General features: G+C 35.5%; 1 protein-coding gene and 1 long non-coding RNA gene across 4 annotated transcripts in view; both read left to right on the top strand.

Moving 5' to 3' along the window:
* Positions 1 to 23358, top strand: part of LOC134805539 (uncharacterized) — a 624519-nt gene that overhangs the window by 391751 nt on the left and 209410 nt on the right. The window lies entirely within an intron of this gene.
* Positions 1 to 23358, top strand: part of LOC134804998 (suppressor of lurcher protein 1-like) — an 82752-nt gene that overhangs the window by 58315 nt on the left and 1079 nt on the right. For all 3 annotated transcript variants that reach the window (XM_063778289.1, XM_063778293.1, XM_063778299.1), the window contains 9 exons: positions 13949 to 14175; positions 15389 to 15545; positions 15987 to 16046; positions 16122 to 16210; positions 16591 to 16707; positions 17791 to 17862; positions 18180 to 18366; positions 20481 to 20671; positions 21038 to 21245. In XM_063778289.1, coding sequence (XP_063634359.1) covers positions 13949 to 14175; positions 15389 to 15545; positions 15987 to 16046; positions 16122 to 16210; positions 16591 to 16707; positions 17791 to 17862; positions 18180 to 18366; positions 20481 to 20671; positions 21038 to 21245 — 1308 coding nt within the window. The remainder of the gene's footprint in view (positions 1 to 13948; positions 14176 to 15388; positions 15546 to 15986; positions 16047 to 16121; positions 16211 to 16590; positions 16708 to 17790; positions 17863 to 18179; positions 18367 to 20480; positions 20672 to 21037; positions 21246 to 23358) is intronic.

The following is a 23358-nucleotide window of genomic DNA, read 5'->3' as shown; positions in this document are numbered from 1 at the left end:
CATAAAAGGATTCGCTCAAAAGAAAGGGATTGACTACGAGGAGATTTACTCACCAGTAGTAAGGTATACAACCATACGCTACCTATTTGCTCTAGCAGCAAAATATAGCATGGATATTGATCAGATGGATGCTGTTTCTGCATTTCTACAGGGAGAGATAGATACTGATATTTACATGGTACAACCGGAACTATATGTACAAGGATCTCAAGTATGCTGTTTACATAAGTCTATATACGGTCTAAAGCAGGCTAGCCGCTTATGGAATATGAAACTAAACTGTGTACTACAAAATATTGGAATGCAGCAGTCTAAGACAGATCCATGTGTTTATTTCAATGAAGAGAGGAATACTTTCATTGCAGTATGGGTCGATGACCTACTTATTTTTACATCTCAACAAAATGTCAAGGATATGTTGAAGAAGAAGTTGATGAAACATTTTGAGATGAAAGATCTAGGAAAAGCTAGCCAGTGCCTAGGATTCAACATCACAAGACAAGGAGATACAGTTATGTTGGATCAGAAAAAGTATATTAATGAGATACTAGATAGATTCGGTATGTCAGAGTGCAAGGCTGTAAAATCGCCTATAGAGCCTGCCATCAAGTTTAGCCAAGATGCAGAGCCAGACAATAAGTATCCATACCGACAAGTTATTGGCTGTCTTCTCTACGTAGCTCAAGCCACAAGACCCGATATCTCATTTGCAGTCAATGCACTAAGTCGATACAATTCAGAGCCGAATACTGAACATGTGACTGCAGTTAAGAGACTGTTGAGGTACTTGCAAGGCACCAAGGATCTCAGACTGAGCTATACCAAGAATGGTGACTCAATCATCACAGGATATTGCGATGCAGATTGGGCTGCAGATGTGGTAGACCGCAAATCCTGCACGGGCTACATCTTTATGTTACAGGGCGGTGCCATTTCCTGGTCGTCGCGTAAGCAGCAGACTGTGGCCCTGTCGACAGCCGAAGCAGAGTACATGGCGATGTCCTCGGCCACTCAGGAGGCGCTATGGTTGAGACAACTTAGCGCAGAGCTTGGCCAATGTCTGAACGAGCCCCTCACCATTTTCAGTGATAACCAAAGTGCGATAAAACTTTCTTTAAATGATTGTTATTTGCCTAGGTCAAGACACATTGATATACGTTATCATTTTCTTAAAGAACATGTTTGTAATTCTAAGATAAAATTTTGTTACTGTAAGGGTGATAAAATGTTAGCCGACATTTTAACAAAAGGTGTAACCACCAATAAGATGTCATATTGTTTAGCAAGAATAGGCTTGCGTTCTAGGGGTGGGTGTTAAGTTGTTTTAGAACGCAGCCATTGTTTTTTTTTTTTTAATCCGCCACCTCTGGCGCCTTTTTGATTGTCATCTGTCTAATGCTGTGAAATATACCGTTAAGTAAAAAGTACAATCTTTCTTTCATAAAATCACGAATAAAAACCACGGAATCCTTCAGTAACTATAAAGTTTACTATGACAGGACCCCTCTATACTATATATTCTCTTTGATGAATTCGCATACTCATATTCATGAGATTATCGACTTCATTTATTGAACTATTAAATAGGAAAACACAGCGGTCTCAAAAGCCATTGACAGTGACTTTGTTTAATGTATTATTATTTCTAGATTTAGTTATTTTGTTATTTATTTTAATGTTATTAATAATGAACATTATTCTGCCACCAATACCTATCTGTGTATAGGTATTAAATAGGATATGAAACAATCGGAAAATTTACGTCAAAGGGAGGTCTTTGATTACCTACGTTATTTACGGCAAAGTCCGTACCAATTAGAGGCGGAATGTCTGAAACCTCCTTCTAGTTAGATCGGCATGTAGCAAGCCTTTACCTGTAAGAATTTCGTTTAAATCCGTCAGAAACACAAATTGTTCCTTAATTCATTACCTACCAGAATCGGTAGGTACGGTAAGGTTTTAAATTGAAATTGTTAAAACTTGTTTAAAAACGTGTACGTTTGCATATAAATTACTAAAGTTTTCCGAAAGTTATTAAAACTAAGCATCTGTGTTTATGTAGGTACTTATCTAATAAACTCTACATTATATGTGTTCAGATATTCACAAATAACTCTTTTTATTTTTGTTCAAAAAGAAATGATAAATTTATCATGACACTGAATAAATTAGCCAACGCTAGTCCCTTATTAAAAGCACTGATTGAATTCATTTTCCGCAGTACTGCAACTTAGTTACTACTTCAGCAATCTCCGACCATAAGCCATAGACTAATTGAATATTAATTACTTTCAAATATTTAAATTAGACGAAGCAAGTCGTGGCAAGGGGTAGCTAGTATGAAGGAACTAGAAACTATCTTTTGTTGGTCCTCGTTTGTCTCCGTCGCCCTACCGCAATTGTGGTGCGGTGAGGCCCATAATAAATATTACTGTAAACAAGGAGTTTACAGAGGGAGTTACCGGTAATGTAATAATGGATGTGATACTATATTTACTGCTTCATATTTTAAAAGAGAAAGCGGAGATTCTGATTGACATCTTGTTTGAATTATTATTTGGAAAAATGTATTATTTCCGCGTTTTAATTTCTAGAATTTATTAACTCTTATACGACTTAATTGAAAGTTTAGTACCTATACCTACTAAAAATAATCTTTACATGCATGCAATTCTATTATTATTTATAAAGGTATTTTTTATACTAAATTTAGTCCGTATTTTCCTGATATAAAATGCATAGCCAATCAAACAACATCCACCCAGTTCAATCCCTTGATATTTCCAGCCAGGTGCGATTTTACGTTCTCATACAAAATGTACGACGTTAGTGACGCTAAAGTGCATTGGGAGCAATACAATACTTACTGAAATACGTATTTCGAAACTAAACTTGTCAATACAAATGGTGTAAAGCGATTTGTGAATATCAAGTGTATTTTGTACATTACTTTTATGAAATTCACTGTTACTTTTGAATGAATGAATGAATGAAAACATTTATTTTCAGGCAACTATTGGCCCATAGATAAATACCTTAAAACTAGCATACATATTATTACAAAATATATCTTAAAACTAAAAACACAATTATGGCTGCGATGCAGTTCGCAACCCCGCAGTGTCAGGGAGCCGGCCGCGGAACCGCCGGAACTTGACACCCTTCGGCCAAAACTCCTCCTTGGCGAAGGTCGCTAGATGTTCAGTCGGAACGCTCAGCACAAAAGAATTAAAATTCACACTGTGTCGAGATTCCAACTTCACGACCCTCAGGATGAATCCGGACTTGGCTCGTACATACTTCACGATCTCCTCGACCTTCGTAAGGTAGTGTAATCGGGACACATACAGCAGCGTCGTCGGTGTTGCAGGACGCAGCAAATGGTTAGGTCCAGTCGGTGCGGTACCGCACTGATTCGGACGAGCTGACTTCTTTCTCCTCTCCACCTTTTTGAAGCCATCTCTGTCGCATCCCGACTCTTTTAGAGTCAGCTGTGACCGATCCTTGTGAACAGGTTCACGAAGGCTCTGCACCCCTTTCTTCGGCCGCTGCTTAGACTTGGACACAGCAGGCGGCTTAGCGGCAGTGGCAGCGTAGGAACTTTTAGGCCACCAGCGCTAATTATATAAATATTATTCAGTATTATTTTATTTTCTCGGAAAGATAATATCGTAATAGAATACTATCACCCAATTTCAGTTAGGAATTCGGAAACTAGAAAAATCTGTTACCAAATTTTTTATAAAAAAAACTAGGTACCTAAATTATACTGCTGAATCTTTCCTAAGTACCTTCGTAACCGTTGAGTAGATAATGAACAAAACTACGTGATGTTGATAATATTAGCCCTTGAATTATTAATTATTTGTATTCAATATAATATTGTTTTAACTATTTATTCTATACATCAATTAAGATAAAGATACGGCACACTCTTTCAACGTTTAACCCCTGCCCCATCTTGTACAAAAACATTTGTTGAACTAAGGTAAACGTACTGGTGTCGACGCGGTCCCAGTATATGTCATCTTGAAACTTAAGTAATTGTCAATAGAGGTGACAGCAAGGTGTCATCTATTGGGCATTAGCATATCGAGCACTAGTACGTTTACCTTACCTATCCAAATTTTAGTAACTCTTTGTCCACCTCAAAGGCCGTATCTCCGGTTATAGATCACGCGGCGCGTTGCGGTGACATAGTCGCGACTAATCGCACGGAACTAACAAACTGTATCCGACGTCACAACTTACAAGGGTTGCCGTTAATGTTGCAAATCGACTCGGTGGCTTGCGGCTGAATAAGGGTGTAAAATATGCTTTCCATTAAGTATTCTAATAATGCTTGCTTCTAAGAATGCCTGAAACAGCAGGCGAATTTACTAAGCCGTAGTATATTATGTTAGAGTTTTTATTCTGTATTAATTATGTTATTTTATAACGTCTTTTATATTGATAGCGGTGAATGATAAAGTGTTCCATTATATCAGTTATCTGCTTTAGTTTTACAAAATCACACGCGGTTGTTTATTTATAACCATTTTTGGATTACTATCTTACCTATGTATCGTGTTATAATAAATATGTGACTTTAGTTTCCAAATAACTATTTTTTAATCGCTTACAAATCTTGTCTGAATAGTCCAAAATAGATTTTAGGAGTCAACCGTTATAATAAGTGGGAAATAGTACCTAACGGTTCAAACGTAATAGCTAGGTGACAAATCACTGTCAGGCGTCACGTCATTTTAGCTCTAGCTGAGCCTTCATCACTATTTCTGCTCTCTATCATTTGGGCCAATTTATAGAATTGTTAATTTTGCTGAGGGTTCTACAGGGGTTTACAAATGACCACTGGCCCGGCATACAATGAAGGAAAAGGTAAAATGTATACATGTATACTTATGGTAATCATATTTTACTCTTGCGTCATAAACATAAATATACATACATAAACCTACACAAGCGTATTCTAAACATATATATACACAAGAACCTTATAAAATATTTCATTGATTAAGACACAAAGAAGCGATTTAACGTATTTGCCGAAGTTTAACTCAAGAAACAAGATCCGCAAGAGAATCCGAGCACTCAGTCAAAATTAGTTTAACGCTACACTGCTCTGTTCTACAGTAGCATCACTGCGCATAATATGAAATGCTTACGTTATTTTAATACAATAAAATCTTTACTGGATTGTTTTTGAATTGCCATGGAACAAAACGAAAACCGGCGCTACAGCCGCGGATAGCTAACAAAGGCTTAAACATGCAGCTTTATTCTGACCGTTTTACAATATTTTAAGAAACTATGAATGTTTCAACACTTTCAACCGTCAATTAGCCACTTAGAAATACAACATGAATTAGCGGTAAAAAAGTACACTGACCTTTTGGAAACTGGAAACTGAACTTTTGATTTAGAAAATCTTATCGTAGGACAATGTAAAGGCATAAATATACACACATATGCATGTGTGTATGCAAATCTGCTATCTATACAGACACGTTCCATTATTACAAGGACCATAACGACTAAATCGCTACTGGAATTCACATTTACCTAAACGCAATCACCGGGCCGCAGTACCGAATAGGTCTCCGATGCGTCGTACAGCCCGTTTCGACAAATTATTGTCCGACAAGAGCCGCCGCTTTGTGTTCACAGGATTTCACTATTTTTATTGCTCTTTCTTTGTGGTGCACGCGAAACCTGTGTTTGCGATTGGCTTAAAATTATGTTTGGAGTTTCTTGATCCATTTATTCTGCTAGGTTATGTTTCTAATGTCCAATACAATTATTACTTGTTACCATTCGTACAATAATTATGGTAACAGTGAAAATAATAAATAAACACGTATTACGTTTATTAAGGTTTACCCTAAACTTGCATTTTAGATTTTGTAATTTTTATATTATTTCCAATCAGAATCACGAGTTCGTTCGTTTTTATACACCGGAAAAAAGTGTCCCCATTTCATACACTTTTTGTTTGTCCGTTTTGTTACCGTCATTGTAACTATTGAAAACATTAACCAAATGGCGCCCAAAATTGGGAACACTTTTTTCTTATTAAAGATGTAAGCAACTGGTGATTTCGAGTATAAATAATAAGTCAACTCCCAGTTCTAAAACTTTAAATATTAATGCCCTCACTTATATATTAAAATTTACTCTTTACTGAATGACAAGGAAAATGAGATTACTTCAGTTTTAATCCTTTGAATTGAATGAAAGAGAAAAACAATCAAGACATTTAGAAAACATCTTTCTTGGACTATTCTGCAAGAAATAGTTGGTTTCTTTTAAAAATAATTACAGATTTCTCGGAGACGCTATTTTCTTACAGCTGTGAAAAGCTTTGAATGTGATAAATTATGAAGGCTGACGATTGAAAGCACTTCATCACAGCAACAAAAAATTAAGAAGCCAAGTAAATACTTACAAAGCGATATATACATGTCTGTAGTGGTGGTCGTCTTCCAATAAATGATTCTCGCTTCGAGTTCCCTAATTATGGTCGAATGTAGAAAAAGTCAACTTTTCAGGAGAGCCAAAATAAAATCGGTACTTTTTTTACCATTTTTACATGAACTATGTGGGCTAGAAATACCATAGTTTTTTTTCTTGAGAAAGACGTTTTTACCTTCTATTCCGGATAAGTGAAAACTTTGTAGTAGGTACTTTTTATACTATTTAAAAAGGCGGTTTTATGCTAAATTGATTAGAACCGACCTTTTGATTTCTCCCAATTGAACGGTACAAGAGAGGCACAAAGTCGTATTTTATCTTGCTTACACTTAATGCTATGAATATTTTAGGCATAAGGTCTCAAGTTCACATCCAAAACGTAGTATTGTTACTGAAGTTATAAGCAAAACGTCGTTTTTTAAATTTTAGGTGTATAAAGTCTCAAGACACTAAACGCCTACCACAAAATCGGAACATTTGAGAGGCTAAAGTATGAAAAACGACACATGTGAAAATAATGCTTTATGCTTCACGAAAATAAAGAAAATCATATAATTTATGCACTTTCTGTATCTCGGAAACTAAAAAGGATAAAAATATCAGAGTCAGTTTGTTAGAAAGATGATTCTCTATTTATAACCGTTATGTGTAAATTTAATTTTGGTCGGATGTTCATATCTGATGGAATTCGTGTCGAGAGTTAATTTTCGCATATAAGGTGGTTTATTAACTCCCACAACCATTCTGGCCGTGGAATGAACTTCCTGGCCCGTATGGATCTAGTTACAAAAAAGGCACTTATTTTAAAATGCTTCCCAAACAGTAGCTGCGACCATTGCTAATAAATTCAAGATAACCGAGTTACAGCAGATGCTTGCTAATGGTAATTTTCTCCACGTGCGTTTGTATAATTTCCTTTAGCAAAACTAAGATAATATGAGAAAATGTATTAAGTAACTTCTTAACGCCATTGTCTACCATAATTTATGTGCTTAGCTGTGTGTAGGCTTTTTGTTGTTATTGGTGTGCAAAATAATATATTTATACTAGCTATTGTACATATTTTATTGAACTTACTTTAAAAGTATTTCGATATTTAATCATTTCATTTTTCGCTTTGATAATGACACAACTAGGTACTATTAAAATATGTGATATTACTACTACCTAATAGTTGTGTCATATAAAAATGTAACAGTCCCTACCTAATAGGTATTCCATTCGCAGACGTAACAAAGGTATTGAGTGCTTCATCAGATTGAGAGTTGTACGCGTTTCATTACTGTAAGGGGAAATGACTTTCCCTTGTTTTAATTTTGTATTGTTCCCTTCGTCATTTGTATACAAGGATGCCTGTCTGAAATTCAATTTATCATATATGTAGACTATTTTATGATTTTGTTTTGTTATTTGAACTTGAATATAGAAGAAGAATATAAGTAGTCTACATATTTGATATTACGGCTAAAACTAGGTACCTATACTATTTATTTATAATCTCTTTACTTTTTAAATGCTATATTCAGTTTTGAACAAAGGCATATTGTATTCGGTATATATATATTTATTTATAGGTACTTACGAAATGATACTTTTTGTATGTAGTTTCCGTTTCAGTACTCAGAGGAAGACAGTATTGAATATAGAGGTACAGTACAGAATAGGAAACTCTATCTACGAAAGAAAAAAATGACGATGGTCCCTGAATAAAGGCATTGTATTTTTTTCATTACTAGTTTGAATTCCTACTAAAATAGTACAACCTTAAACATCTTCGACAAAAGTCAGTCTAACTAGCATTAGGTACCTGATACATAAAAGTATATTTATGTTCGATATATTTGTTGGCAGGCAGATTCCAATTCCGGTTAAGTAATGTGAAAACGATTTCTCAGATTATTCTTGCAGGATAACTCTGCTTAATTTGTACCGACGACATTGCCTTGCGTCGTATAATAGGTACTCGTATCTATGAAGCTATATATAACTATGGAATAACGTTGCGTTGTACATACACTGCTGCAAAGTTTAACGAGCCAAATTTAAATTCCAGCAAAATTACGTACCTACTTTTATACGTAACATGTTTTCGATTCACCATTGAAAATAATTTACGTATGTACCTATACAGGTATTTACCATCAGCCGCAAAAGTGCCAACCCCACGGCCAGGTATTTACAAACCAAAATTTTAACGCAACAATATAGGTTACGTTCTAACGGTCACATTGAGGAACAAAAATGGAAATCTTTACTGAAATAGGCACTGTATTGACGTTAATCATTAGTATGCATATCCTTAAGCTACTCGTAGTACAGATTCGATACGTGATGAAAATAGTAAGTATATATTAGATCAAACTACTTTAATTTTTATTTACTGCGACACGACCCTTACAGGAAGGGCAACATAGACCGCCCTTTGCACGCTTACTGAGTGTCCTCCGCCCGTGCTACCTAACATGCCAGAGCGAGTCAGCGATGCTAAAAGTGTGAAATAAAGAAGCTATCTTGTTTTAGCCGCTATAATATGGTTTCACCCCCTTTTCCCCCTCCCGGTCTTCTTCTAGTGGTTAAATTCAACTCCACAGTCTCGTGTGTGCCTAGCGGCCGTGTGTCCCATACACGCATACTCGTATAAGCCGACCATCACCATCTCGCGCGATTACTCGCACTTCACCCCGGGGCCTCTTCAACGAAAATTCTTCTCATAACAGAATAATGACTTGTACGGTGTAACGAGTCTCTTTATCACTACCAAGTTTATGTTCTTGCCAAGCCGAATGAGAGTTGTAAAAGTTTGGAATTAGTTCCTATTAAACGAAACGTAATCAAGCGTGCACTCGGGAGGTAAGTTGTGGCCTATACAAGTATACACCAATGTTATGTAGCTATTTCACAATTTATTAAGGTTTCTGTACTACTAAAAACGAGACCTTTTATGATAATGTGAAGGTATATTTAATAAAATGAATTTTAGCAGTAGGTATAACAATGCACTATTAGGTAACTCGGAACTCTCCCAATATGAGTTAGACTCGGTTTGGCTTTTTTTTACATGAATGAATATTGAAGCTACGCTACAGAGCCTGAATTAGGTATGACGTAGCTTTTAAAAAAGCAATATAGCCAGCCAAACGCAATATTGTAGTCGTAAAAACGTTACCGACTTGAATTACTCAAACAACGTGGCTATAAACGATTTTTCCTTCGTACATACTCCGTTTTTCATGGGTTAGTAAAGAGATATAACGTGTAACAAGAGATTTTTAGTTTAAAATCACAGAGCGTTTGTAACTCGATTGGCTTACTCGGATGAGATTTGGTGGTTCTCTATATATTGTTCTTTTAAATATATTGCTGGAGTCCTTATTTGTAGGTATACCTACCTATTTGTATAGGAACACTAAACGTGCTTCTTTTTACTGTAGATACTATGTAGTAAGCAAGCGTCATATTAATAGTGCTAATCAATACTTCGGTAGGTATATCCACTAATCGTTACGCCCACTACCATTAGTTGCCTGCTATCGACATGAGAGCTTCGTTTATACCTATGTAACATTTGCTTGTAATCTCTAATACGCAATTCTGAAAGAATGGTTACCAATGTTACCACCACTTCGACACTTCATTTGAGAATGGTTGTGCTATTATAACAGGTAATAAATAGGATTGCCAAATTAATAACAAGATTGCTATATAGAATGGCGAAGCAAAGTCTAAAAAACAACATTAAAAATAACTATTTATTACTATATTAACATGTAGTAAAATAAAAAAGCCGTACCTAACAAAATATATAGACGTATATATTATATTTTAATTTAGGTTAACGAAGATGTCGTTTCATAGGTACAAAAAGAAATATCGGAATTCGTATAAAATAATATAAAAACATACAAGCTAAAGCAAAACGTTTGAAATATTTTGCCTATCATGTGCCTGTTTTGGGAAATGACACACTTATAAATTAGAAAGGACAGTGTAATAAAACTAATAAATAAGTTTCCTAAATAGAGACTTAAATTATTTTTGTCATGTATACCGCGGTCATGACAGACCGTGTAACGGACCGTGATTTGAGCGTAACAACGTCCACAGCAGGAGATCTCATTCTGCCCACAAAAAGGTCAAAATGTCCGCTTATAGTGTCGTAACAAAGATCATTTTCTGGGATACAAGCACTGTGACAATATTACAAGACTCCCCCCCCCCCCTCCCTCCCAAACGATCTAATTAGATGTGTCGTCAAAAAGAAAGTAATTTGTGACGCGCTGTGATATGAGATTAATTCTCTTTGAACATGGCACGCGACCTTTACGGGGCTAATGACAGCGTTCCTTAACAACGTCTTTGACTATGCAGCTATGTGTCAAGACTAATTAATATTAAAGTATTTCATTCAAACGGAGACGCCAGTGCTTTAATACGTTTTGTTCAGTTACCTTAAAATGCAAACTCGTAACGTAGGTACTTCAGAATTTAGAATGGACGAGAGATTTTAAAGAGATTTATTGTCATTAAGTTTTTACTGTCAAGTACCTACTACAAACACGAATCCATAACATCATCATTTTTGAACACTTTTCTATAATATGTGCACTTGCGTTGAAATGACAACAACGGTGAGCCGAATTCATCTTGTTTGCCCCATTGGCATTGCGTCCATAAAAGCTTATTCAAAATTCATGCCGTACTCGATACATCGCTTGAACACGCGACCTCAAAAATGTTTTTTTAATGAATAAATTAGTGGTCCGTTTTTAGACCTAAAACGTTGGCAAATGTATATAAACATGAGTGCTTTCGAAATAAGGATAAAAATTCAGAAATCTGACTAATTACCCACTACTGGGGTTCCTTCAAGATACCATTAAAAATAATACACACTTTCTTCTTATGTCTAAACATCAGCCTTCGTTTTTCGTCTCCCGAGTAAAAATTATAATAGTAGTTATTTTATAACTAAGTAAAAGTTATTCCTAATAGCCGTTTTGATTGGCATTGTGGCATCCTCAGGTGGTATGACAACATTTCACATGTTTTAAACAGAGAACATATTTACTCGTACCCAATTATGGAATATAATATAAAGGAAAATGTTTATGATATTGTTTCCGCTGTAACTCAGTCCTTACCTCTTCGCGTTTGTTACGGTCACGTATGTTGTTTCTAATTAACATCAACTTGTTCAGCCGCAATGCGTTCGCCATATTGGACTTCACTTCGTATTGTTGGCAACTTTCGCAGACCGTTTTGCTGTTTTGACGTTGTCTACTGTTGTAAAAGTACATTTAGAGTTAGAACTGCGGCATAGTACAATACATAGTCGAACAGATAATTATTTGTGTATACGTAGATAGGTAACTACTAATTACTTACAATATACAGGAATGTGAAATCTACAAAACACCGGCCTTGTAATAATAATTAACATTTATTTAGATTCACTCGGGACTCTCGGGAGCTCTGTTAACCATTACATCTACTTATAATTATAAAGAAAAAAATAAAATAATTTTATTTCGGATATAAATCCATAGTTGTTAGTTACATTTAAATTTAACTTATAAAATAGTGTTAGTGGAATTACAATCTCATCCTCACCTACATACCTAAGTATTTACCTATTTTACTACAGTGTGGAGTTTTGTCCACTGCTGCAGCAGAGGGAAGTCCCACCTATCCAACAACGCTATCATGCTACTGTTAGCGCTACCCCGCCAGCGGCTAAGTAAAGAGGCGCACCGCTTCCGCATGATAGCCGCAAAGCCGTCGACTTGCGCCTCCGCAAACATCCCGGAGGCGCTACAGTGACGATAATTGACCGAGCGAGAGCGAAGGTCCCCTTTTCAGTTTGGGAACAACATGCTGTCGTATGTCTGTTCAGCTATTTAATTTTTCCCTTCAACCAAATCTCGGAAATTTTGGGAATAGAGTCTGGCCAGCGAATCGTGGCACAAAAAAAACGCGGGAAATTCAATAAAAACTGCACCTGGCAATAAAATTACTATGAAATTAAACGACAGCTTGAAAGTGACAGATTATTTGATAGGAATAAAAGTTGCCATATAAAGAATTGAAAAAAATAGTTTGTGACGCGATTCGCTGGCCAGACTCTAAGTTCGATATTTCTATATTCTCGGTCGATTAAGTAAGTACTTATGATTTTTTCAAAATGGTGATGTCAAGTCCTGGGGGTTTGCGAGGATACTAGTACAAACAAAGTTAACAGAGCCACTAGTACCTACCTATCATCTAGTGAAAAAGCAAAGTCAGAAACCTGTTAGTTAGTATCGTCATGTTCATCTGCACCAGGGAATGTAAACTTTTATTTGTATGAAATTTTGGTTGATAAATTCATTTTCATACAATTCAAAACTGGTTTACATTCCCTAATCTGCACGTATGTCACAGCCATTTTTCTTTGAAACCATTGAATGTCATATTTTATAATATAAGCTTAGATTATAAGCCACCTAAAAAAATCAAGGCTTCATACTTAAGTAGGTATAACTAAATGTATTTGTTTTGCTACCTATGTTGTTTTTTTTGTACTGGGCCGTTCATGTTCATCTTCATGTTCTTACAGGTTTACTCCAAATTTTGTTGTTTATTCTGTAGTAAAATTATTTTCTGACAAGAAAAGGGTTAATAACGTTATAAACCTTCTAGTCTCAAGCGGTGCTAAAATTATGCTACCCATAAATAACAAGAACCATTTCGGCATACATAATAACTTTATGCCGTAATTGTTCCTTCAATATATGTACATTCAAATGTAACAATTGCAAAAATTAAAAACTCACATTAAGCTTTTTGCTAACTTGTTTTTTGTAGGTACGTATATCCCTTCCATGACCGATGTGGGGCGCGTTGATTAAAACTTTAGCCGTTCCACCGAAACTAACGCATGAGCAAAAACATCACTGATATGAAAACAATTTTGGATCTCGAGCGTGAGATCAAACGATCAGTTATGAAATTTCTACGTACGAGTATGTTATTTGAAATGAAACATTAATTAAACAACTTTTCATATTTTGAAAATAATTTTGATAGGTACTGATCGTGCTTTAAAGTAGTCATTATCGCTGAATTGTGAATTGATGAATGCAAATTATGAAGTATGATACGTTATATTGATTCCATAAATTTGATTCCTACCTTTTTTATCCAAGACACTTTTAAAATTTGTACATAATTCTCTATTCAACATAAAAAAATATTAATATATTTAGTCTAAAAGTTATACAGGTATAGGCAACTGAGTGATAATTATCATAAAGAGGCGAATTGTTTTTCCTATGTTTTCAAAATCATATAGACGAAAAAGTAAAATATTTTACAACCTCACGTAAAATAGACAGAATGCTGGGTAATGCTGTGCTGATTAAAATAAAAAAATGTAGACCTAAATGTCATTAAATGATATTAACATTTAAAAATAACAAGTTACATTTCTTGCCCTCAGCTGCATCCAAGGCGACTATCTGAAGGTGTACTCAGAAGGGGGCACTCACGGGCCGGGGCCTCCCGGAGTGAACGAGTACTCGGCGTGGCGCGCACTCTGCGGCAGCCGGGCCGACGCCCCGCCGGCGCTCTACTCCCACGGGCCTCTGCTGGTGCTGGAGTTTCATACCGGAAGCAAAGCTAATAACGCCACTGGTTTCGTTGGCACCTACAGATTTATAGATAGGCGTAAGTATATTAACCTTAAAATATCCCTGTATTTTATCTTATACAGCTTTGCAAGCTATATTTATACACACACCGATCATGCACTCAACAAAAACAATAAATAAGATAAACGTACTGGTGCTCGACGCGATCCCAGTACCTACATGTTATCTTGAAACTTAAGTCATTGTCAATAGAGGTGACAGCAAGGTGTCATCTATTGGGCATTAGCATGTCGAGCACTAGTACGTTTACCTTATCGCCTTTAAATTTGGTCGTAAATCTGACGATAAGCTTAAAGTTATCTGAATACCCTTTTGTGACCAGCGAAGACGTCTGTCACTAAAATGTTTTAAATACCTAGCAAAAATAAATCAAGTAGGCAAAACAAAAAAAAAGGTCAAATTATTATATTATAGAGTCACTACCGTCTGAGCTAGTAAAGTCTCCATTTTAATTGAGCCCAGTCAAAATTCGTATAAAAGATGAATAAAGTCTAAGGAAAAACGTCGGTCAAAAATCACGTTTGTTGTATGGGAGCCCTACTTAAATTTTTATTTTATTCTGTTTTTAGTATTTGTTGTTAGTTATACCGGCAACATAAATACATCATCTGTGAAAATTTCAGCTGTCTAGCTATCACAGATCACGAGATACAGCCTGGTGACAGACGGACGGACGGACGGACAGCGGAGTCTTAGTAATAGGGCCCCGTTTTTACCCTTTGGGTACGGAACCCTACAAACGTGCCTCGGAAATCAAGAAAAAGTCATTCTCGGATAGATGGCGCACACACCTTTGGCCTATACTCGGCTAGATGGCGTGACGACACCGTTTCATATTTAACAATTTTAACACATACATATTAGTCAATGAACATGGGTCAAAATGATATAAAAATAATAAAATCATTTATCCATATATATTCATTTTTTGATAATTTTATACGTTTTCATTTTGAGTTTTAGTCGTGTGTCGATAGATGGCAGTAAATTTACTGTGACTACAAAATTTACTATGACAGGACCCCTCTATACTATCTATTCATTTAACAATCAAGATTAACAGCAGGCATTAACACTCTAGTACTCATTACAAACGCACACATTATACAAACCGTCCCGGAACTTTCCGGGACACTTAACATCAAAAACACGTGTTGAATATGTAAATTATGCCGAAACTGATTCTAACTTAAACAAAAGGTCTGAACTATTAAACTTTTTGCCTTCAGGTAATTTCGAGACAGATGGCATACATATTCCCGACACATGGTGTGACTACGTGTTTAATTCGCAAGCCAACCGGCCCATGTATGGTCGGATGTATAGCCCAAGGTATCCCTCAAGCTATCCAAGCAACGTGCGGTGTACTTATCATTTTCACGCCAGGTTTGTACGAAATTTATCTATAGGTATGTATAAATAACTTAATGTAAAATAATAATATCAAAATTGCCTAAATCTGTATAAAAAGTTATGGAATATGACTAGTTTCATTTTTGTTCCACGTCGAATAAGAATTTTATGACATTGGCAATTATGGCTGGTTACGCTTTGACACCATTATATGTAAATCAAAGAGAGAATGACGAAATAATAATAATAAAGCTTTGTGGGTGAATTGAACAGAAAAGTACGTAGACAAAGTTAGGGCTATAATTCAGTCTTAATTCATCCTCCTTTATTTGGTTCCATGTGTTACTTATGCATGTAACTTAAACGGCAAGTGACTGACTTTCATAAATTAAGGTTCTTAACTATTATGTAGCATTTTATTCAATTGATGTTATTAAAATAATGCTTTTATATAAGCTACTTGTTTTGTTTCAGACAACATGAGCGAATTAAGTTAGTTTTCGAAGAATCGTTTCTTCAGAAAGGAGATGAAAGGTACTAGCATCGTGAAAAATGCTTGGCTTGTAACAATGTATTTTCCAACTTATTCATTTTATGTTTCTGTTGCAGCTGTCTCAATCGAGCTGATATTATAAAAGTTTTCGACGGGCGGTCGACAACAGCACCGGTTCTCGCTATGCTTTGCAATGAGATAGTAGGTAAGACAAGGTTGTCTTTTAAAAAAGGTGATGAACATTACAGTTTTGTGCCATCCACGAAGACGCGCCCCACTCTTCTTCCTAATATCGATTCTCGCTTATAGTTCAAGTGTGCAAACTATTAGCAGTGTAGAAGTTCTGTCTATACACACTCATAGCTAATTAATGTGTATAGACAGAAATACTACATTGCTAAAAGGTTGCGCACTTGAACTAAGTATAAGCGAATAGGATGAAGAGTGTGGGGCGCGTCTTAGTGGATGGCACAAACTATACTGTAGTGCCCTAGAGTAAAACTTACAAATCATACTGAAACGTCGCACTGTGATTATAATGATTATGATAATATATGTATGTATAAGATAGTTTTATTTTTTTAGGGTATGAAATTTTGTCAACTGGGCCGGATCTACTGGTCCAGTTCACAGCTAATTCGGACGCCTCAGGTCAAGGCTTCAAGGCGAGCTACCAATTTGAAATGGACGACACTAATACAGGTTCAGTAAGCTAATTATCAGAATGATAGTATAACCTTGGACGAAATAAATAATTAGGTATATTCTGTTATTATTTTTTTACTTTTTTTTTATTAGGTACGTATTGTATGTTTATTATTAGTTTGTAAATTTATTTATTTATTTATTTTTATTACATACATGGAAAACCAACAGCTATAAACATTTCTAAAAAGTAAAATAGATTCACAGAGCCAATTACAGGTTCTCACTTATGAAAATTAAGTAGGTATACAAAGAACAAATATAATCACAAATCAGTTACACACACAAGTCAAGCAACAGCACAAGCCAAGGTTCCTGTGTACAACAAGCTGCAAAACTGCATAGGCACATTAGGAATGGAAAACATTCATAAAGTGGCCATGCACTTCCACCGCCGACTGCACAAAACTTCACGAAAAAACCGAAATACAAAAAATACAAAAAAAAAAGATATATATATATATAAATACAAGTGTACCTATGTAGTACTCGTATAACTTCAGTAAGCCAAGTCCGAACCTGCGCTAGAAGTATCACCCATAAAAAATGCAATTAATTTATTTCTTATTACCGATATGCTATCACTAAATACATCGAAGTCTAAATTCAGTAAAACTTTATTTAAACTCATGCCTGCCCTGCACAAGAAACTGTTTTTTCTATATTTAGTGGAAGCCTGGTTAATACTAATGGGACGAAAGTGCCTTAACCTTCTTAAGGGAACAGTGAAAGAAATGTTACTGAGTAAACTAGGACAATCGACATGGCCTTTAATAATATTTATTAAATACAAAATGTCAGCAATTTCACGGCGTTTAACAAGTAAAGTTTGTATCGTATGTTTGTCATTAGTTTGTAATGCCTGATGATAAATGTTATTTAATAATAGGTATGTAGCTGTAGAGCAAATAAGTCACATTCATTCAGTATACTTCAACTGTAAGACAACTTGTAAAGTTTTAGAATAGCTAACAACCTCAATACACAATACAACGTTAATACAGATTACAATGTATTGTGTGCTACGAAGTAATATTGTAGTAATCGCGAGTAATATATAACTTGGAATTTATTTCACAGATAGCGACGTCAACAAAAAGTCCAGTACAAGCGAAGCAATATCCGGACTGGGCCCGGCAGTGAGTGCCGCAAGTGAGTCTATTTCTTTGAGACAAGAGCATCATTAATTCTAATTAATATATACCAAAGTATTAAGTCCTTGATATAATGAATTATGAATTTACTAAACTATAATGTACAATATTTTCCTTATAAGTTTAGGCGTTTTGCAGTCGCAAAAGCTGAATATGCTAACAATTAATTAAGTATTAAATATCTAACATAGGTTGTAAGTATCATAACGTCGATACCTCACAGTCTGCAAGTCTGCAAAGTCCTTCAAAAACTTCATAAACATTACAACATTAGGTACTTTTCTTCCATTCTGTTAATATATACTACTTTTTTAGCTTCATCCTGTGACCAAGTATTCAGTAGTGATAAGAGCAAGAGTGGCAAACTTACGTCACCTCTCCATCCGGCGCCGTATCCCCAGAAGACAAAGTGCCATTACGACTTCCAGGCCAGGGGAAGAGAACGGATCCGACTAGTTTTCGAAGATTTTAGCCTTCAGAGGATAACAGCCAGCATGGTGGAGTAAGTTTTATATCTAATCTGTTTTAGGTATCACATTATACCTGAGACCGAGGAGGGTTGAAACAGAGGTAAGTTAAAACAACGTCATTTTTGAGCCATCTATAACTGATATCGTGGAAAAAAACGATGTTTACCCGCGTCTTACCATCTGTTGGTCCCTCAATATGCGTCCTTGCCTCAAGACTGTTATAAATACCGCGAAATGGATGTTGTTTCAACTTACCTCTGTTTTAACTAACCTCGGTCCCCCCTAACTTATATGCGTGGTAGATGGCGTAATGGCCGTAATGGCTTATTATGTAAAGGGCTTTTAACTATGTGCCTTTAAATAACGCATGTTTGTTTGTGCCATATAAAACTAGGATATTAAGAGGGACCCAGAGAACGTTACTATGGCAACACGTGAAAAAAAAAAGTTCATTCACCTATACAGGAAGAAAACAATGAAACCATTTTCGTTGCTTCTAAATTTAAGAATACACTCAAGTTGATTTCCAGTCACGGAACATCTCCATGTCTTCTGATCTCATATAAAATGTATCCGACACTAAATCCCACGGCAGGAAAATTTATCGCGAAACCGGTCGCAATATAAGTGAGAGAACAACATGTTCGTGCTATTTAATACAAATCAATGAAGGAATTTAACATAATATAACCTAATAGATGTTTACCCTAATTAATTATGGCTGAATTGAAAAAAAAAATACATAGCTGGAATACTTCATATTTTAGATAGAATTAGTTCTAATTCAATCGGTTCCACAGTGTTACAAAAATAAGTTTCAATTTAAGATATATTCATGTCACGAGTACGTTTGCGTAAGATGTAAACTCTTATGAAATAAGAAGAATATTTATATTTGTATGAGTAATTTTCATGACAGAGGAATAACTATTAAACTATTTTTTGCAATTCATTTCCTTGAATCATATATTGAGTATGTCGTCACTATTAGGTCAGTTACTCAATATATGATTCAAGGAAATAACTCGCGCCGCGTGCCATCACGTGTCATGTATAAAGTTGAAAAATAGACGAAATAATGTTATTTACATTTTTTTAATTAATTATATTTTGATATTTGTTTTGCAGTTTTAATATAATATCGAGTACCTAATGAATAAACAGATATTTAATGTCATTTGAAAGTTTTTTTTATAAATTACAAATTTAACATGTTGTAATTCATTTGGTGGCGACCAAAATAAAATAAAAACTTTTTAGTATTGTATAAGTTTAGACCACAAGAGGGTGGTTCTCTCTGGGCTCAAAAATGTTTTCTCATAGTATACTTATATAGTTTCTTATCTTTGTCGTGATAGAGCTTAGTTTAGTGCAGTTCCTACAATGTATACCTTCACTGTTCTAATGAATAATTTATTAGTTCACTTAGATAATTACCTAGTCTCTACATTTGTGAGGTTAGGTACTCATGATAACGGAAACTACCTAATTATACATTGATAAAGCGATGTTATAGGTATTGTACTTTCTAAAATATCATAGTCATAATCAAAGTAATAGGAATGTAGTGTGCTTTACACTTCACTTATCATCTTGCTCGCTGTTTTAATTACTAATGGCCTACAGGCCTATTCGGATTTCGAGATAATCACAAGATCTTGAGACGATTTAGAGATCAACTAGATCTACATTAGATATCGACTGGATGTGACTTGGATATCTAAGTCATAACTTGTCGAAATCGTTCAAGAGGACCTCCAGAATCGCGGAAACGTCAAATTTGACATATCTTACAAATATCTTTAAATTATCCGTATCGTAACTTGTTGAAGTCTAGTAGAAATCTAATTCATTTTCCGAATCGAGCCGTTATTATTTATAATTGCCTGTCAAATTTAACAAACCGTTGATAATTGTTTGTCCTCCAAAGCTTACGCCAGAACAAATACACTAATAGCCGAAATAAAGATGTAATATTGAAGAGACTGAAAGAAATCTTGTCCTGTTCAAATTCAGTTCAGAAACAGACCGAGCGAGCGTTTTCACACAGACCCCATTCTTTAAGATAAGCTGTTTCAAATCTTCGAAACGTAAACCACCGCCTAAAATCCTTGTAAATACTATTCATTGAATCTTTCTGTTACAGCTGTGAGAGCATGGATTCTCTGGACGTGTTTTTGTATGTAGACGGTCGACTTGAAAAGATGGCTTCCTTTTGTGGAAACGATGTACCAAAGCCAATAATGTCGAATGGACCGAAAATGTCTATTGAGTTTCGAGGGATTTACTCGTCGAGACATAGTAGGGGTTTTAAGATATCGTACTATTTTGTAGAAGGTTAGTATTGTGAACTTTGATTGTGATGAGATTGTTATTCTAATTTTGCGCCAAAAGATCATAAATTTAGTAGCGATTAGCAAAGCCAAGTCTTTTTATGGATGACTCACGTTAGATCGGGCCGTAGCCGGGCCGGAGCTTCCGAAGCTTCGTTTTCTATGAAAAAACACCACGTGATCACCGATCAGCCATATGCCGATGCCGATGTCATAGAAAATTTAATGTCGGACGCCCCGGCCCGCGCACGGCCCGGTCTAGCGACCGTGAAATCGCGAAAAAAAATTTGGCTGTTGCATACATTTTCTCATTTAATTCAAATACGAATATTAGGTATAAAGTAGTTAATGTTGACTTGTAATTTTTTAGATTATGGAATTGCGACGGGAACACAACTTTTGGAATTTCCATGTGCCTTCGTATTTAATAGCAGCGAGTGGAGCCGAGGAGCTGTGACGTCACCTAACTATCCTGGTCTTTATCCACGGGATACAGAATGCAATTACTTTTTCTACGGAAATGAAAACGAAAAAATACATTTACATTTTACGTACTTTGATGTGGAAGGAGTTGTGCCGTAAGTAACCTTTGTTTTTATTATAGCTTGATTTTATTTTTGTTTTCATTGGAGATTTTTTAAAGCATACAGCGTGTTCAAGAAATCAAAGTATTATACATATAAGTTCATGACAAAAATGATTTAACTCCTACGTATCACGGAACATACTTGGAATAAATACCTCCGTTAAAACTACTATGTGGCCCTTGGCTGCTAAAAGGTTGCCGACCGCTGCTCTAATCAATCTGATTTAGGAAATTAAATAACCCGATCCTCGAATGGTTCATGAGCAATGTTATTCCTATTTTTTTTAATACCTTTATTTCATCGTTAACTTCGATATACAGTGTGGAAAGATAAGTCGGGCCGTGGAGGGAAACTACCTTAAATCCTTAAGCTGGCTCATTTTACTTAAAGGAGACATTCCTTTATTTTTAAAAAGAAACGACTGCATTCAAAGATTTTCTAAAACTCGCTTGCCTCGCCCGGGACTCGAACCTACTAACAATTCCAAAAAATAAACACTCGCAATTTTATTGTACTAGTCGAGACACTTAATGTTAATGATAACATTTCTCCAAGAAGCATTAGGTCTTACACTCGTCTGTCGTACAAAATATGTATAAAATCGAATATTTAGTACTCAAGATTATTTTAGACAAGCCAAATTGAAGAAAAAAAAAGAAAAATCTTTGAATGCACTTTTGTTTCTTTTTTAAAATAAAGGAATGTCTCCTTTAAGTAAAATGAGCCAGGTTAAGGATTAAAGGTAGTTTCCCTCCAGGGCCCGACTTATCTTTCCACACTGTATATAAATGTATGTTTAGACGGTCTTTTTACTCACTAGTTGGTAGCGTATCACTGGAGTGGTACGAGCAGGGGCGTATTTTGAAATTTGGCGCCCCGGGCCAATACGTTTCGCCGCCCCAAAAGTCAAGGAAGAAAAACAAAATGCAATCCGCCAGGGGTGGCATATGCCGCCCCCTGGGGGTTGGCGCCCCGGGCCATGGCCCGGATGGCCCTAGGGTAAATACGCCCCTGGGTACGAGTATCGATGGAATAGAAAAAAAAACATTATTTGCACTTATACCTTACCTAATGTACAATATTTCAACACTTATATGTTTTGTATTTAATTGTATGATGAATCCAACGCAACACTGCTCATCTCATCAAAGCCCCGTTCCATTTTACCTCAGCGTACTTTAATTATACCTAATTTATAATTCTTTATTCTTCAATAAACTTGTTTCATAAGAACTATAGCAAGAAACCTCAAGTTTTACTACTTGTAAAGTCTGTGTTACATACAAATTACAATACGTTGAAACGTTTGTATTGAGTCAGAATTCCATGCCCTAGCCACGTACCATGTCCCAAATATATTAGCGCGGTGTGTGCCTGACAAACGTCGAGCAGTGGGATTTTATTCCGCACGTCCCTCGTGTCGAACGTCTAGTGACACACAATAGGGTAGTGACGCTTTGTATTGAATATAAACGGAATATGGTAAAACGACATTTTTTCGTAGAAATGTAACTAGAAATTGTGGCTACAAGTTCCGTTGAAAGATAGGATTCAATGGTAAGGATATTTCCGAACGGTATATTGAAGCGAACGTTTCGTTTTTAGCAATATTATACAATATACCTAATCATCAATTTAGTAATAGGACAAATAAAAGTAATATGTTTACATCACCCTCGCATATTAAGGTCTAGCACAATATTTATTATAATAATTACTATGTTTCATATGATTATTTCACTATAGTCACAGAATGAATTAATTTAGACTTATATTCTCCTTAATCGAGGAAATGTAATGTTAACTGAAATAAATTGTACTTCTTTATGATAGGGAACAACATATATAGTACCTATTTTGTTACAACATGCTTCTCGCCCGGAATGCCGTTGACACGATTTAGGAATGTTGGCGGCCGATTTAGTGAATTTATATTGCCTTTACATATTCATGATCCTAAGACTCCGTGAAATTACAACGTAGTTATAAGTTCTCAAATTATCTAATATATTTGATACAATTTTATCTTAAACACAAAACGTTTCCTAATCATTTTATAATGTGCTTATCTTAGTAATGTTGTGTTAAGTTTAAATTAAATTGA

This window comes from Cydia splendana, chromosome 2, assembly GCF_910591565.1.
Source record: "Cydia splendana chromosome 2, ilCydSple1.2, whole genome shotgun sequence".
Classification (NCBI taxonomy): Eukaryota; Metazoa; Arthropoda; class Insecta; order Lepidoptera; family Tortricidae; genus Cydia; species Cydia splendana.
Note: the sequence above shows the minus strand (reverse complement) of the source record. Positions and strands in the feature narration are given on the sequence as shown.